The sequence below is a fragment of the Periplaneta americana genome, chromosome 11 (assembly GCF_040183065.1).
Source record: "Periplaneta americana isolate PAMFEO1 chromosome 11, P.americana_PAMFEO1_priV1, whole genome shotgun sequence".
Lineage (NCBI taxonomy): Eukaryota > Metazoa > Arthropoda > Insecta > Blattodea > Blattidae > Periplaneta > Periplaneta americana.
Window position 1 is genome coordinate 29,705,017 of NC_091127.1, and position 16,541 is coordinate 29,721,557.

The 16,541-nt window shown below is 36.0% G+C and overlaps 1 protein-coding gene across 3 annotated transcripts in view; it reads left to right on the plus strand.

The window, feature by feature from the left end:
- The window catches only part of ss (spineless), an 897,601-nt gene that overhangs the window by 810,572 nt on the left and 70,488 nt on the right, over positions 1 to 16,541 (plus strand). For all 3 annotated transcript variants that reach the window (XM_069839220.1, XM_069839219.1, XM_069839218.1), the window contains exon 5: positions 3,764 to 3,973. In XM_069839220.1, the coding sequence (XP_069695321.1) occupies positions 3,764 to 3,973 (210 nt within the window). The remainder of the gene's footprint in view (positions 1 to 3,763; positions 3,974 to 16,541) is intronic.

A 16,541-nucleotide genomic window follows, 5' to 3' on the forward strand; every position in this document is an offset into this window, starting at 1 on the left:
TCCGGCACACGGGCGACGCTGATATAACCTCGGCAGTTGCGAGCGTCATTAAATAGGCCTAAATCATAACATTTAACATTTAACGCTTTACAGCTCGAACTTATTGATCTTCAATGTGACCTAAGGGCTAAAGATCGTTTGAATAATCCTACTAGCCTGGTTGAGTTTTACAAGACTAAACCTCAGCAATAATAGCCACGACTAAACAGGCTGGCTGTGAAAATGATTGCTATGTTTGGCTCAACATTTATATTTGTGAGCAATTGTTTTCTATATTCAACTTTAATAAAGGCAGACATCGAACATCTGTAACAGATGTTTCACTACAATCAGTAGGCTACTATTCCTTTCAGTTGCCAACAGGATAAAACTTCGTTTTGATGTACTGATAAATAAAAATATAACAAAATGATATTGTACATTTAAGTAACTATAGAATTTCTATTATTTCTGTAAAATAAATATTTCTTTATTAATTAATAATAGTCCAAGATAGTTTTGCAAACACTGAACGGGAATTCATTTCATAAACACTCGTAATAGTACTTCGTTTTTTGTATATTTTGTACGAGATCTTCCCTTCATCCAGTCCACCCTTATACAGAGCGCAGCTAATATCTGCATTCCGCTCGTGAGCTGTGAGCCGGCTCGGAGAGCGCAAACCTTGTGCAGGCCTGCTCTAAAATATGTATCATAATAGTCCTTCTCATTCACACACTAACACGACTGCTTAACATTCACAGCTTTTCTTCAGAGAAAAATGAAGTTGACACTACTCTAAGTAAAAGGATAATTTAAAAATGATTTTATCTTTATTCATTCAATAGCAATAACAAAAGTAAGGGAATATCACATTAAAGTGTTTTCAAGAAATACAACTGCCTTTTCATAATCATGTTTTTTAAACTTTGTTCAATATTGTTCCTGAAAGATCATAAAATATACTTCCATAATCGCAATTTTAAACATTTTCAAACTGAGCCTTTGATACATTTTGAAGTCTGTATCAAATTAGCCCGACTTCTTTACTGTATCACATTAGCCCCACTTGACCCTAGCTTATTAAAAACGCGGTTCCTCGTTAAGCCGACCTGTGTTTGATCCCGGACAGGTTCTCTAAGGTTCGTGGATAGCAAAGGGTCTGGGGAGTAGGTGTCCAGTCATTCTTATTCCACCGCCCCCCCCATTATCACCATTTCAGCAGCTCATCGTCTCCGAGTTGTCTGTAAGTACTTCAAGGAGGACGTTAAATAAGGAATGGGGTTATTTTGTGCGTTCATGCACGTGAGACAATTTTCCGCTTCCGACGAGTGTACCCGTGATCGCGTGATGCTTATTATGATGTCAACAACAACTTCCCACTCTTCGGTATCAAGATTAGTGGCTGGGGTAAATGGAGAATTCGATCCGCAAATACAGCAGGCAGGTATGTCTTGCGCGGTATTCTTCGCCACGGCCAAACACCGTTATTATGCGGTGTCGTGCACATCAGCGCGTCATGTCACTCTCGTTACACAGTGACACACACTGCCCCTCGCTCATTAGGCAGCCTGCATTGTTTCTTTTAATGGCTGTGCTCTGCATCAAAATGGTCTCGATATTCACTTCTTTTGTTTTCGATGATATTTTTTGTGCGCATCTATAGTAACTTTTCATGTCTGTGGGCTCGTACATAGCAAAAGTTATTTTCTTACTGTCAAAGTAACCTAACCTTTTTTTACGTAATAATAGTCTTTTTTATGATCTTTTGTTCACAACCATAATATCTTATTAATTATTGATGTTTTACACGCAAAAATTATTAATATTTTAGTGTCTATGGTAAATTTGTGGGTATAGCGTCCTGCATTATTAAGCGCCTATGTTCGGTTCAAGTTTGTCTAGTAGCTTATACTGAAGTTCAATATTCGCCGATGTTCGCTATGCAAAAGCGTTCTGTCATGTTTTTTCGGCCTTGGTATAAAAATATTCGCTGTCCTCCACTTCCATCCTTTCATGTTTTAACGCTTAAATTGATGTGCTACTGAAATTTTCACTCAATATGCATATCAAATTATAATCACACATTGTAAATTTTAATGTTTTTTCTTAAACACTCTAAAAAAATAAACTTATTTTGTTTTCTCTTTTTTTTTAATTTCCTTATTGAAAAATCTTATTTCCAAAAACATTAGAGGTTTTATTTTGTTATGATCTTTTGTTCACAACCATAATAACTTATTAATTATTGATGGTTTACTCGCAAAAATGGTTAATATTTTAGTGTCGATTATGTTTTTGTGGGTATAGCGTCATGCATTACTAAGCGCCTATGTTCGGTTCAAGTTTGTCTAGTAGCTTATACTGAAGTTCAATATTCGCCGATGTTCGCTATGCAGAAGCGTGCTCTCATGTTTGTTCGGCCTTATTATAAAAATATTCGCTGTCTTCCACTCCCACCCTTTCATGTTTTAACGTTTAAATCGATGTGCTACTGAAATTTCTACTGAATATGCATATCAATTATAATAAAAAAAATTGTAAATTTTAATGTTTTCTCATAAACACTGTAAAAAAATTAACTTCTCTTTTTTTTTAATTATCTTGGTGAAAATATTATTTCTAACAATAAATATATTACTATAATTTTTAAATATATTTTTTTCTTAAAGGTAACACTGCATGTTATGCAATGGAGCATTAGTAATGCCCTACTCTAATTTGTTCAGTTGTAAAAAAAAAATATGTCTTTAATATCCAAACATTAATAAAAATAATACTGTTTACGTATAATTCTTTAGTAATAAAACTATGCTGAATATAGCCAATCAAATGCTCCATTTCACAACAGAGATATTTATCAATAAATATGCCAAGTTTCATCACTCTAGCTTTAACCACTGAGAAATAACATGAATTCTTGTCGTTGAAAACGTAGAAAATTTATTTTTGGGATAATTAAATTCAAAATTTTGTTTACACATACCTCGTGAATTAACACAACTTCTACCAAATTCATTTGTAGATTTAATATACTGATATTATGCCATAAAATTTTCACGAAATACTCCTCATGAAACCGTACATTTTTTAGAGCGAAAATAAACAAATGATAGAATTTGCCAAAATTCAACTATTTTCAGTAGCGTATCGCCAATATATGGCAGCAATCCAATGTATCAACAATATACCACTCCAGACAGACAATCGACAGTCGCGAAATGGCTTTGGTACACTAATATCATATGATAAAGGGATGGATACAGAAATTAAATTAAGAAAATATCAAAATATATGTGAGACTAAAAGTAGAAATGTAAAAAACCTAATAAGAAAATAAACCCAACTGAGATTTTATAATGGTATGCCTTTACTAACTTTGCTTTTTGGAAGAGACTTGTAAAGAACTGAGGCAGTCGAGATGAGTTTCCTAAGAGCTGTGAAAGATTGTAGGCAAGATCCCAAACGATAACATAAAAGACGAACTAAACATTGAAGGAAGTTAAAAATTAAGATAAAGAAGCGTGAGGGAAAATTGTGATTGAGGCCAAAAGCCTTCTGAGGATTGATGAGCCACATTGATTGATTGATTGATTGATTGATTGATTGATTGATTATATTAACGGAAATAAAACTAAATCTGTGAATCTGAAATAATGAAAAGGATAGCTGAAATAAATTCCATTCTATATTATTATTACTATTATTATTATTTTATTATTATTATTATTATTATTATTATTATTATTATTATTATTATTATCACTTGCTTTGTGTTCCACAGTCGGACATCGTCCACCAGTCGGTGTACGAACTAGTGCATTCCGAGGACCGGGAAGAACTGCAAAGGCAGCTCATGTGGAACTCGTTCCTGCCGCCAGAGTCCGCCAACATCGTGCTCCAGGACGTGCTGCAGCCCGACAACTGCCATCTACTGGAGCGCAGCTTCACCGTTCGTTTTCGCTGCCTACTGGACAACACCTCGGGTTTCCTGGTGAGTGGCAGACAACAAACAAGTGGTCGTCAGCCCTATAGTGTTAGTACGTAAACGCTTTCAAATGCAGAGTTTATTTAGTGCTGAAATTCTGCTTGGGCGAGAAATATCCGACAGATTTTATCTCTATGAAGGAAAGAATTTTATTTACCTGCCGTAAATCTACGACATGATAAACAAAACTTTACCTCCCTCCCCAGAGAGAGTCATACCACAGTGTAATATATACAGTCACGAAGCTTGAGTTGCTGAGGTTGCTAGGAACAATAGACTGTGCAGGTACTATTTCGCATTGTCTGTAATGAGGCGATAGTAGCGATCCTAGTGGTTAGCAACTATTTATGGATGCATATTTATTACATATTGAGCTTCGTGACTGTATATACTAATCCTCATTTCAGTTTGGTTGATAGGCTTTCCCCTCTACTCACACTCTTTACCATCCGTGAAGGGGAAGGTGCTACTGTCTATCTTACTAACGTTCGACTAATAGATTTTGAAAATAGTGAAAATTCTTATTATTGAAAATGTTTACCGGTAATCTATATTTCGAAAATCTATACTAAGCGTTTATATTACATTTCATTGTTGTTTATGTCAACTGACACATTAAAAAACTACTGACAGCAGAAGATAAATGTTTTCTTCACCGCTAGTTGCTACTCTAAGCATACATAATGGGGCAATCTGCACTCTGTCGCTCCCCCCTGATTTCATAATACAAACTGACATCCCTTAATTTGATTAATTATTAGTTGAAAATATTGTAAGAACGACACTAAAATATACTGAAACGTAATTGTCAAACTTCTTTGTCACTGTATTTTATATCCACTTATGTACTTTATTTAATATTTTATTTTCTTGTGTGTATAACTTGGGGGGGTGCAGGTATAAGAGGTAACAGCTACCGGTCTGTTACTGACGGACTCAGGGCAAGTACAAGGGGAAAGAAATGCCTTTGCATCCTCTCAGCTTGTATGAAATGTCGTTTAGTATATACAGTCACGAAGCTTGAGTTGATGAGGTTGCTAGGAACAATAGACTGTGCAGGTACTATTTCGCTTTGTCTGCAATGAGGCGATAGTAGCGATCCTAGTGGTTAGCAACTATCTATGGATGCATATTTATTACATATTGAGCTTCGTGACTGTATATACTAGACTGTGGTCATACTAAGAATTGTTCGCTGTTTAAAGTCCATCGCTCTCGGCTGTATTCAACGGCTCGCATAGTAACCACTAGTGTCGTGCAATGTTCGAACATGAAAAAGGCAATACAGATATTATAAAATTCGTTTTATTTCATATGAAAAACTAATCGTAAGATATGTGTTAAAATACTTAAGTGGTTAAAACATGAAGATGTGGCAGTGGAGGACAGCGAATATTTTCATAACAAGACAGAACAAACATGATAGGCCTTCTCCTGCAGAGCGAACATCGGCGAATATCGAACTTCGCCATACTCGACCAACTTGAACCGAACATAGCGCCTGTAATGCAAGACATTAGTAACCACTACGTAAACGACATTTCGTACAAGTTGAGAGGATGCGAAGGCATTTCTTTCCCCTTCTACTTTCCCCGAGGCAGTCAGCGACAGAGATGGTAGTCTGTTACCTCTTATACCTGCACGGCCAGGGGCGGCTTTTGGGGTAGTGCCAGTGTGCCATGGCACGCCAATGAAATAAACAGAAAATAATATCCTAAAAAGCTGTTGTAATAGTTTAATTCTACACTTTTATTTGTATTTCATCTTAACGAGCGCGCGCACAGATCGGGACGCACTCTTGCAGCGTTTTTCCGAACTTTGGAGCCACATCTGTGTGGCACTGCCTACGTCCATATAACACTGTACAAAAGGCTGCTGATTCTAGTTTATATACGTTTCTTATGGCAGACTTTGGGCCGAATTCAGTTTGACTCAGTAGTTAATATTCCGCCCGCTAGAGCACAGTAATGCAGAAATTTCGCTAGATGGCAGGGTTGTTGGAGACGTTAGGAAGGGAACCATCAACCGCAGACGTGCACGAAACACGAGTTAAAGTTCCGATCCAAATGTTAATGTAATGTTGCCAATTCAAAACTAATGCACATAACTTGGATTTGAATGTGTGAAGTATTATCCGTTTAACTATATTGAATGCAGAGATAATCATAGTTCTTTTTAGAAAGATAAATATTTTTTTCATATTATGTAACACTGTTTGTTAATGTTGTGTAATATTTGTTTTATTTTGCGGCAACTAAATATCGCTACACTGTTGCTATAATATTGATGCTTTTGTTAACGATACATGAGATCTATGCAGGACATGAACATGCGTTATTCAGGCCGCTGCCTTGGATTTATCGGTCTGTTAAATAAAATGCAAACGTGTTCGTTTATTATCTATATTACTGTTTATCTAGTTTGTTTTTGCCAGTAATTTTATTAGTTATAAAATTCATTTGTATTTGACTAACAATACTGTGAAAGTTTTGATTATCTGTATTTGTAAACTTCGTTATTAGTTTCGGAAATGTTATTGTAACTGTTACTAGATGCATTATTAACTATACACCTGGTAAAATATCTGGTTTAATTAATGTGTTTTATTTAACATAATGTAAACGTGAGCTGCGATTATCAGTAAAACCTTTTTTCATTTTTGGCACCACCACCAGAATGCCTCACCGGCCGCCACTGCCTGCACTCTCCAAGCTGTAAACACGAGAAAATAAAATATTAATAAAGTGGATAAGTAAATATAAAATACAGTCACACAGAAGTTCAAATCCTGGTTGGGATAAGTTACCTGGTTGAGATTTTTTCCTGGCTTTTCTCTCAAGCTATTAAGAGCAAATGCTGGGTAACTTTCGGCACTGAACCCTGAACTCATTTTGCTTGCATTGTCACCTTATCTCATTCAAACGCTAGATAACCATAGCAGTTGATAAAGCGTCGTAAAATAACCAATAGAAAAGAATACAATATAAAAATAAAGTGTTTCGATTGGGCGACTTTATAATGCTGTGCATATCAAACGTCCGGTAACACTTTCAATATTTTATTACACAAAAAAATACTAATGATAGCACTTTCAAACACACGTCAGTTTAAAGTAAAACTCTCAGAGTTATTCAGCCGCTTAATTTTCAGCGACGAAGCGACATTCCATACGAGTGGGGAAATTAACAAGCACAACTGTCGTGTTTGGGGTACACAGAAACCTCACAGGCTCATTGAACATGAGCGTGATTCAGCAAAGGTGAATGTTTTCTGCGCGTTGTCACAACGAAAACTGTACGGACCTTTCTTCTTCATTGAGGCCACTGTGACTGGACATGTTGCAGCAGTGGTTGGTGCCTCAACTTAGACAAGATCTCGATGACGATTTCATCTTTCAGCAAGATGGGGCTCCGCCACATTTCCACAATGCAGTTCGTGCTTACCTGAATACGGAGATGTCTGATCGTTGGATAGGACGTGCTGGGGTAAGGGACAGATGTTTCATGACATGGCCACCAAGGTCACCCGATATGACTGCATGTGACTTTTTTCTATGGGGTTAACTAAAGGACCGTGTGTTTGTACCGCCTTTTCCACGTGATTTAGAGGAATTAAAACCAGAATTCGAGAAGCTGCCGCCACGGTCATAGAGGATATGTTGAAAAGGGTATAGGAAGAGTTTGATTATCGTTTGGACATCTGCCGAGTCACTCGTGGTTCACACGTTGAATCTCTGTAAGGTGTAGGCCTAAACAGAACTTCGAGAGTTTGACTTTAAACTGACGTGTGTTTGAAAGTGCTATCATTAGTAGTTTTTGTGTAATAAAATATTGAAAGTGTTACCGGACTTTTGATATACCTGTATCACATCAATTCTAAATTGCAAACCCTATTTGTAGCAGAGAGGGAAAGGAGAAGAGAGGACAAAGGATTAAAATAAAAATAAGATGAAAATAAAGAAAGAAAAGAGAAGGAAACTGGCATCGATACCCAGCGCCTTTTGTGTGAAGCCATTTGCTGGTGGCCGTACTTAAAGAGTCATCGTTACTTCTCTGAAATTAAGTCGCTGTTTTCGGAGGGCCCAGCATCAATCATGTGCGTACTCGCGGACACCTGTACCGTGGTAATTATATAAATAATTTGATTACACAGCGAACCTCGCTCAATTAATTAGAAGTGTCGGGACGTAATGAAACGTCAGCTGTGCGAGCCGGTGATTCGTCACGGGCCCCGGAGTGACACCGCCACACACTGGCCTGCTCCTTCGATGAAGATGTTGTGCTTGCCCAATTCTCTTTTCAACAACAAAGACAATCCTTCATTTCACGATATTTAATCACCAGAGGAATATAAAGAATTAGTGGTAGCTTTCGATATTACATAAGCCTATATGAAAGACACGTGTTCAAGTTTTGATAGGTAGGCTAAATGGAAATTTATCTCCCTTCTGTGGTATCTGAAAGCATGTTTTTTTTTCGCATTTGTATTGTTTGGTCTTAAGGGAATACTTATGTGAGTTTTAAAACTTCTACAATTTTCATCCTAAATTTATGAAATTTTAACTACATAAACATGAATACAGTACTATTAACTGTATATGTATTAAGCTTGAGTGCATCATAAACACAGAAAACACATTATGCATACAATAAACGAAATGATAGTCACCGGCGTAGCTCGGTCGGCAAAGACGCTTGCCTGTTGATCCGGAGTTATGCAGGGGCGCGGGTTCGATTGTCGCTTGGGCTGATGACCTGGTTGGGTTTTTTACAAGGTTTTCCCCAACTACAAGGCAAATGTCAGGTGATCTATGACGACGAATCCTCGGTCTCATCTCGCAAAATATCATTTACCTATCACCAATTTCATCGACGCTAAATAACCTCATAGTTGATACAGCGTTGTTAAGAAGAAAATGTTAAATTTCTTATTTATTCACAGATTAACTTTATAACTCTTTAGTGTGTTAATATGAGTTATTTTTTAGTTATTTGATGTTGTTGTCTGTGAAGAAAGCTTCGATTTTTTTGTTCATAATTACTGTGCAGTTTTCTTTGTCTGCTTTGACGAAAGTTAGGTTATGGTCGTCTTATTTAGTTTTCAGGGTGTTTATTCTTTTGTGTTCTTGGTTTTTTTTATTATGGATTTGTGTTTGTTGTTTATGTTTTATATTATGTTTTGCCTTATTATGTATTATTGATGTTGATTTGTGTTTGTTGTGTTTTTGTTATGTTAGGTTGTAATTCATTCATTCATTCATTTATTTTATTCCATAGATCTTACATGAGCAATGAAGCTTTAAGATGTGGAACATGTCAACATTTTACAATATTACAATTACAATTTTTACAAATTTTTATAGTTTTACAATTTAGTAATTTTCTACAATTTTTACAATGTTGTACAATTTTTTTACATTTTGGCGAGATGTAGTGAGATGAAATGAGGTCCGAGGATTCGCCAAAATATTACCCGGCATTTGCCTTTTCGGTGGGGGAAACCTCGGAAAAACCCAACCAGGTAATCAAATCAAAGGTGTTGATGCCAAGGACTCGCCATAGACCATCCGGCTTCAGTCCCACGGCTGTGGAAAACCTCGGAAGAAACCAAAGTCCAAAGGGGGATCCAACCCAAGCCCGAACGCAGCTCCGGAACAGCAGCCCAGCGAGTCTGCCGACTGAGCTACATCGATGGCTCTACTAAAAGTATACAATACATAGCCAATCAGATTATTAAATTTACAAACGCAAACGATCATTCATAAGTTGAGCTATATTATAATACAAAACAATTTAATTAAATTTAAGGCATAAACAATTCAACCAGTTGTGATATACAGAAATTGATAATACATATCATGCAAACTACTTCAAATTACAAACACAAACAATTTATCAGTAGAGCTATATAGATTACTATTCAATTTAAAGTATATACAATTCATCGGCCAAAACTATACAAATATATACAATACAAAGTAGCATACTTTCATTAAGCTATACAAATTTGTGCAATTAATATCAAGTAGATTAATAAGTTATATTTTATTCCCTTTTAAGTAGTTTGGTTTCGTTGTGGTTCAATTTAACGTTGGTTGTGTTGAATATTCTCGGGTGGAATTTGTGTTTCGTGCGGTACGTTGTAGTTTGTTGTTCTTTTAGTGATGTTACTTTGTTTCTTTGTCTTTTTTTTTTTTGATTTTATGGCTTATTTGTGTAAATATTTCGTTTCTGTATATTATAACTTCTTCAAGTTGTGTCTGGTATAGTGAGTGTGCTAATTGTAGATGTAGTTTGTATGCATTGATGTTGTGTTGGTTCTTTATGTAGTAGATTTTTTTTAATAGTAAAAAATCTTTTTCATATAGCAGAAGGACAGTGTTTTATACATACAAATTTTCATTACTGTACAAGATACAGTAATGGAGGAAAGAAATGTTGAATATTTCCAAACATTTTACTGCTGTAAGCTGTACCTAACCCCTTAAGTCACTGATGCAGTGATGTAGCATATTGTGCAAAATTTGACTAACAATAAAGTCGCTGATGTACAAAAAAAATAGTTTTTCACGGAAATGCACGTTCTCACTTGTTTATTCGTTTCCATGGAGACGCTTCTTAGGCCCTTGCTTCTCGTTCTGCCCCCAACACTTAATATTTCAATTAAATCCTTGCATAGCACTCTACTGTCAATAGTATGTATTCCAAAAGTGTTCATTACCTTGTAGAATCTCTTTTTGTTTTCTTTATAAGGGATCTTCTCCGCTTCTTTGGCAGCTACTTTCCGATACATCAATTAAAATTTCTGTATTGTTATTATTAAATTTTGCCTCGGACGGAAAACCTATCATTATAACTCCTTTCACTGGCAGCTCGCCATAAAAAAAACCCTTCTCGCGTAATCACTGTGTAGCGAAAGGGTTTTTATCTGGATGGATGCTGTACTGTTACCTGAACGATGCTGGGAACAGGACTTTAAGACATATATTTATATTCCCACGCTCGGGTGTTCCTCTTGTTTTACGAGGTGGCGTGATACATCTCTTATAAACTGGCTGATTGGCTTCTAACTCACCGCCAGTGATACTAGTCAACAATTCTAAGAACAGTGGGACTTAACGCTTACGACAGTGACGATGATGATAGTGATGATGATAATGATGATGTTTAGAGATGATAGATTTTAGCAACTTAAAATAAAGAAATTAACGTTTTAGAAATTAGATTTATCATTTTATAGCACTTTTAGTGTTACAATTTAGGAGTCGCCACTGTTGTCCAATGGCTAGAGCAGCCATGTCAGAAATCAGACACTGAAAGTGCAGTGTATGTGCGCGGATCGCCGGTCTGTGCAGATTGCGTCATTCACGTGTTGCTCTTACCAGTTCTTAGCGGGAGGGATGTACAAGAATCTATTCTGCACTTCTAATGTTCAATTAAATTGACATTTGGACATTATAAACACACTTAGCAGAAGGAAAAAACACAATTATTGTCAGTGTCTATATTTGCAAATAATTGTAACACAAGAAACAATAGACTTACTCAGTTACAATTCACAAAGCAGTCGTTTGTAAAGAATCATTTATTTACATGATTTGTATACAGTATTTGAAGAAAATATAAATATTGCAGTAATTTCGAAACAACAAAACACGAACACAGTATTTCATTTTACGTTGTAGGTACTAATTATTTCAAAGTTCCTCAAGCATTATTGGGACCATTGGTGCACAAATGTTAAAGAAAATATTTTACTCCCAATTTACATGCAATAGGACATTGTGAGGCTTTTACACTGGAATCATTTCCTTGCTGTATATTAATATAAATTCACATTATTATTAATAAATTGGATAAATTAAGCTTGAATTAAAATTTATATATAGTTTATTTGGAAAACGTTGAGAGCAAGTATCAGAAAGTTGGGAGCGTTACTGAATTGAGTTAAAAGAGTAGTTCACAAGCTGTGAAGCGAGGACATTTTCTTTGTGTCAGGTTTAAAGATTTATTAACGTAAGTATATTAAGATAATATAGTAACGTGAGATGGAAAATTCATCATTATGTATTATTTTGCCAGAAAAATTCTATTGTCATATTTGTCTTGCCGTGAGAGTACTGATTAAGAAATAAGAGCTGGCGAATATCATATTTTGAGAACTTTACTAATCTGATTTAAATTCTCACATCACTATTAGATCCACATGATATGATGAAAGGCTTTCATTTTAAAATAATTACTGTTAGCTGAGGAAAACATCATAACAGTTACGTTATATGATTCATGATTTCTCTTCTTCGTTATATCAGTGGACTCCTCACTTTATTTTTCATAACGCATTCACAATCACAGCTCAATGAGCACACCCTCTTCCCTTACTATATATTTTACCAGTTTTGTGAAAAAAAGTGTCATATTTTTTTTTTATTTTTGTATAGAGGTCATTTAATATTATAGAATCACTGTACATCACTAATTTTCTTACATACCTAAAAAATCACTATGAAATAGACATACATTCATACCGGAATTATTATCCCGAGTTATCTCGTGCACCTTGATTCCAGCTCTGGTAGTTGTCCCACTTTGATTTTCTTCCGAACTAATTACCAACTTATGTTTTTTTATGGATTAATTTATGAGGTACAATACCAGTGCTGTTATCAAGGCGTTAAATGTTGCTTGTCGTGTGATAGACTCGAAAGCAGGGTTTTACGCGCACTGGCACATTGCATTCCGGATAGTAGCATCTCCTCTTGTGTCGAATTTGATCGAATTATTTTCAGCATTCTGTGAACACTTTAGCATGCCGAAACGTCTCCTCGAATATAATGTTGATGAGGTCATTATCAAAGAATAATTAAAAAAATTGAGAATTATCTTTATCAGAAACAATGTTAAAATTTTAGGGAATGGGGACCTCGGAGGTGCAGAAGAAGTGGTGCCAGATGTCTTCTATTCAAACCACTGTCGAAAAGACGTGACATCAACTGATCTGAATCTGTATGTTGGTCTATAGCTTCGTCTTCTGATACCGATGTTTCATTTCCTAACTTCTACAGGAATATATTCCTGATCAAAAGTTTCGGAATCACTAACTTGATCCATCTCAACACAAAACAGCACAACAAAACACTAAACACAAACAGAAACCGGCAAAACTAACTAGCATCTACTCATTATTGTGTGCGAATGCTATGTATGTATGTATTTATTTACACTGCAAGTGGGCAAGTACCCTGTGGCAGTGGTATATACAATATAAACAATACACAATAAAATGATAAGCAATACACAATAAAATTTACAATACACAATACAATTTTACAACACATATACAATTTTATACACAATACAATAAGAATACACAATACAATTTAACACTAATAATAAAACATAAATAAAATACCTAATTTTACAACACAACCTACATAATTATGTATAGGCCCTACATTAGTTTCAATAGTCTTTCACTTTACTCTCATCTCATTCCCTATTGTGGCACTATGACGCATTTCACTGACACTTCAGCACACATTTCACTGACACTCTGTAACACATTTCACTGACACTATAGAACACATTTCATTGACGAAAACACATTTCATTGACGAGAACTTAAGGCGCTTGCCTGCCGGCCTGAAGTTGCGTTCGGGCGCGGGTTCGATCCCCGCTTGGGCTGATTACCTGGTTGGGTTTTTTCCGAGGTTTTCCCCAACCGTAATGTGAATGCAAGGTAGTCTATGGCGAATCCTCGGCCTCATCTCGCCAAATATCATTTCGCTATCACCAATCTCATCGACGCTAAATAACCTAGTAGTTGATACAGCGTCGTTAAATAACCAACTGAAATAAAAAAAAATTGACGAGAACACATTTCATTGAGCATAGAATTCCACTCGCAAGGAAGAAGTACAAAACACACCACCAGATGTAGCAATATCACTAACTTCTGTAGCCATCTAGTAAGGAAAAGTTAATGGAAAGATGGAAACGTATATATTCGGGATAATAATCCTTAGCAGCGAAAATGGGACTCAAACGAGTTAACTCGGGTTAATAAATTTTGACAGAAGTTAGCTACCCGAGTTAACTCGGGTTAATCAGGGAAGTGGTTAAAATAAAAAAAATAACGTTTTAGAAATTAGATTGATCATTTTATAGCACTTTTAGTGTTAAATTTAGGAGTCGCCACTGTTGTCCAGTGGCTAGAGCGCTGGACTTATAATCCTGTGGACCCGGGTTCGATCCACGGCGTATCCTCAATTAGTAACTTGTGTTAGGCAAGCCCGTAGTCCAGGTAACAGATGGATTTTCTCCGGGAGCTCCAGTTTCCCTGTGACATCCCAACAAATCTTCATCATAATCCCATCTTATTTCATTGCTGGTATAGCGTAGACCAGCCTCCTATGGTGCACCCTGGGCTACGACGCTGTCGGTCTACAAAACTGCCGTCATATAGGTTAATGACGAACAGTAGAAAATAATAGATAGCTTGTGTGACTGTGGAGAATAATAAAAATTTGAGATGGTTTACAGAAAAATACAGGGTGTTATTTTAAAATGTTTCCGATGACGTCACAACTCGCACAAAAATGATATCGAGAATTGTTTGTTTTTGCGAAAAATTGTCTTTTAAAATATAGGCCTACTGTTTGACGTGTCCTAGCGTTTTTCGAAAAATATTTCCATTTAGCTGTAGCAGAAAATATCAATAACTTTTGAAACGCACTGTATAAAGTGCCGTTATATAGGCCTATATAGCTACATATTTTTTTTTTAAATTTTGCTGTGTTGTTGACTTTAAATTTATAGGTGTGGTTAGTTTTGAAACAAACAAGGTTTTGCTGAATATATTATATTGCCAACATTTGCAGATCAGGTACCGAAAAATACAGTATTGATAATTATTTTATTAGTTAGGTTGTATTTATGTCTCAAAATATTCTCTCAAAAGTCTACCTGGTTGGCGAGTTGGTATAGCGCTGGCCTTCTATGCCCAAGGTTGCGGTTTCGATCCCGGACCAGGTCGATGTCATTTAAGTGTGCTCAAATGCGACAGGCTCATGTCAGTAGATTTACTGGCATGCAAAAGAACTCCTGCGAGACAAAATTCCGGCACATCCGGCGACGCTGATATAACCTCTGCATTTGCGAGCGTGGTTAAATAAAAATAAAACATAACATTTTTCTCTCAAAAGCAATTTTCACTTAACCTTTCATTCTTAAGGGGACACATATGATTTTTAAAACTTTCACAATTATCATCCAAAATTTGTGAAATTTAATCTACATAAACAGGCATACAATACGAACTTCTGTACAAAATTTGGTGTCATTAGGACTAATAGTTTTGAAATTATATGTGTAAAATATATTTTATATTGACGTCACTAAAAATACTCCTTCCGTCAATTTTTTTTCAAATTCGTGGTTAATATTCAGTGAAAAGCTTGAAAATAGTCATGGGAATAAAAAATTAATTAGCTTTTTGAGCTCAGTCTAATTGGAGAGACAAAATAAATTTTTTAAGTTTCACGAATTTACCATTACAGCATATTTAATCTAAGAGCAATATGAATATGCCCCAAAGGAACTTAATATTAATATTTCTTACATATTCTAATTAAATTTAATTTATCAACATTTCATTGACCTCTGTGAAAAGTTTCAAGCCAATCTGAAAATAACTGTTGCACAAGGAGCTTTTTTTATTCAATAAACTTTTTAAAATGTTAAAGTCGAGAAAACAGCATTAAAAAAGAACAAAAAACGTTTCTCTCGACTCACTCACGCACCTATGTTTGGCCACATTTGATTATATGATTAGGTCATTTAAAACAGTCTTAAATACAGGGTGTTTGCGGGCCGGTGTTACAAACTTTCAGGGATGATTGGAAAGGGCACATGTATCAATTTGAGATAAGTAACCCCGGTCTGGGTACTTGGCACGATACAATCTGTGAGCTTGAATAATTTCGAGGGAAAAATTTGCCCCGGGGCCGGGTATCGACCCCGGGACCTTTGGTTAAACGTACCAATCTGTGAGCTTGTCTACTGTTCCCATTGGCTCATCCGTATTCGAAAATCGGGTCTGCTTATTCCGATCTCGTGTACTCCACCATTTCACTAGGACTGATCAACTGGATACTGCAACTTGTACACATACACTGCTGTCTACAGATGTGCATATCAGGACCGATCATGTCCGTTACACATTACGCTATCTGCATTGCTTTAGTGTAGTTTCATGTCCCCATCCCTCAGACAGCGCACTGAATGGAATACTGTAGGTAGACAACGTAAACAACGTCAGATGAATACAGTATGTGTAAGATGTACAGATAAATACACATAAATAAGGTGTACAGAGGAATAAAATTATTTCATTGCCACACAACTATTTTTGCTTGTAACTTTCGACTCACTCATTTCCGGACCAGGGTTTCTAATCTCAAATTGATACATGTGCCCTTCGCCATCATCCCTGAAAGTTTGTAACATTAGCACGGAAACACCCTGTATAATTACTTACTTACTGGCTTTTAAGGAACCCGGAGGTTCATTGCCGC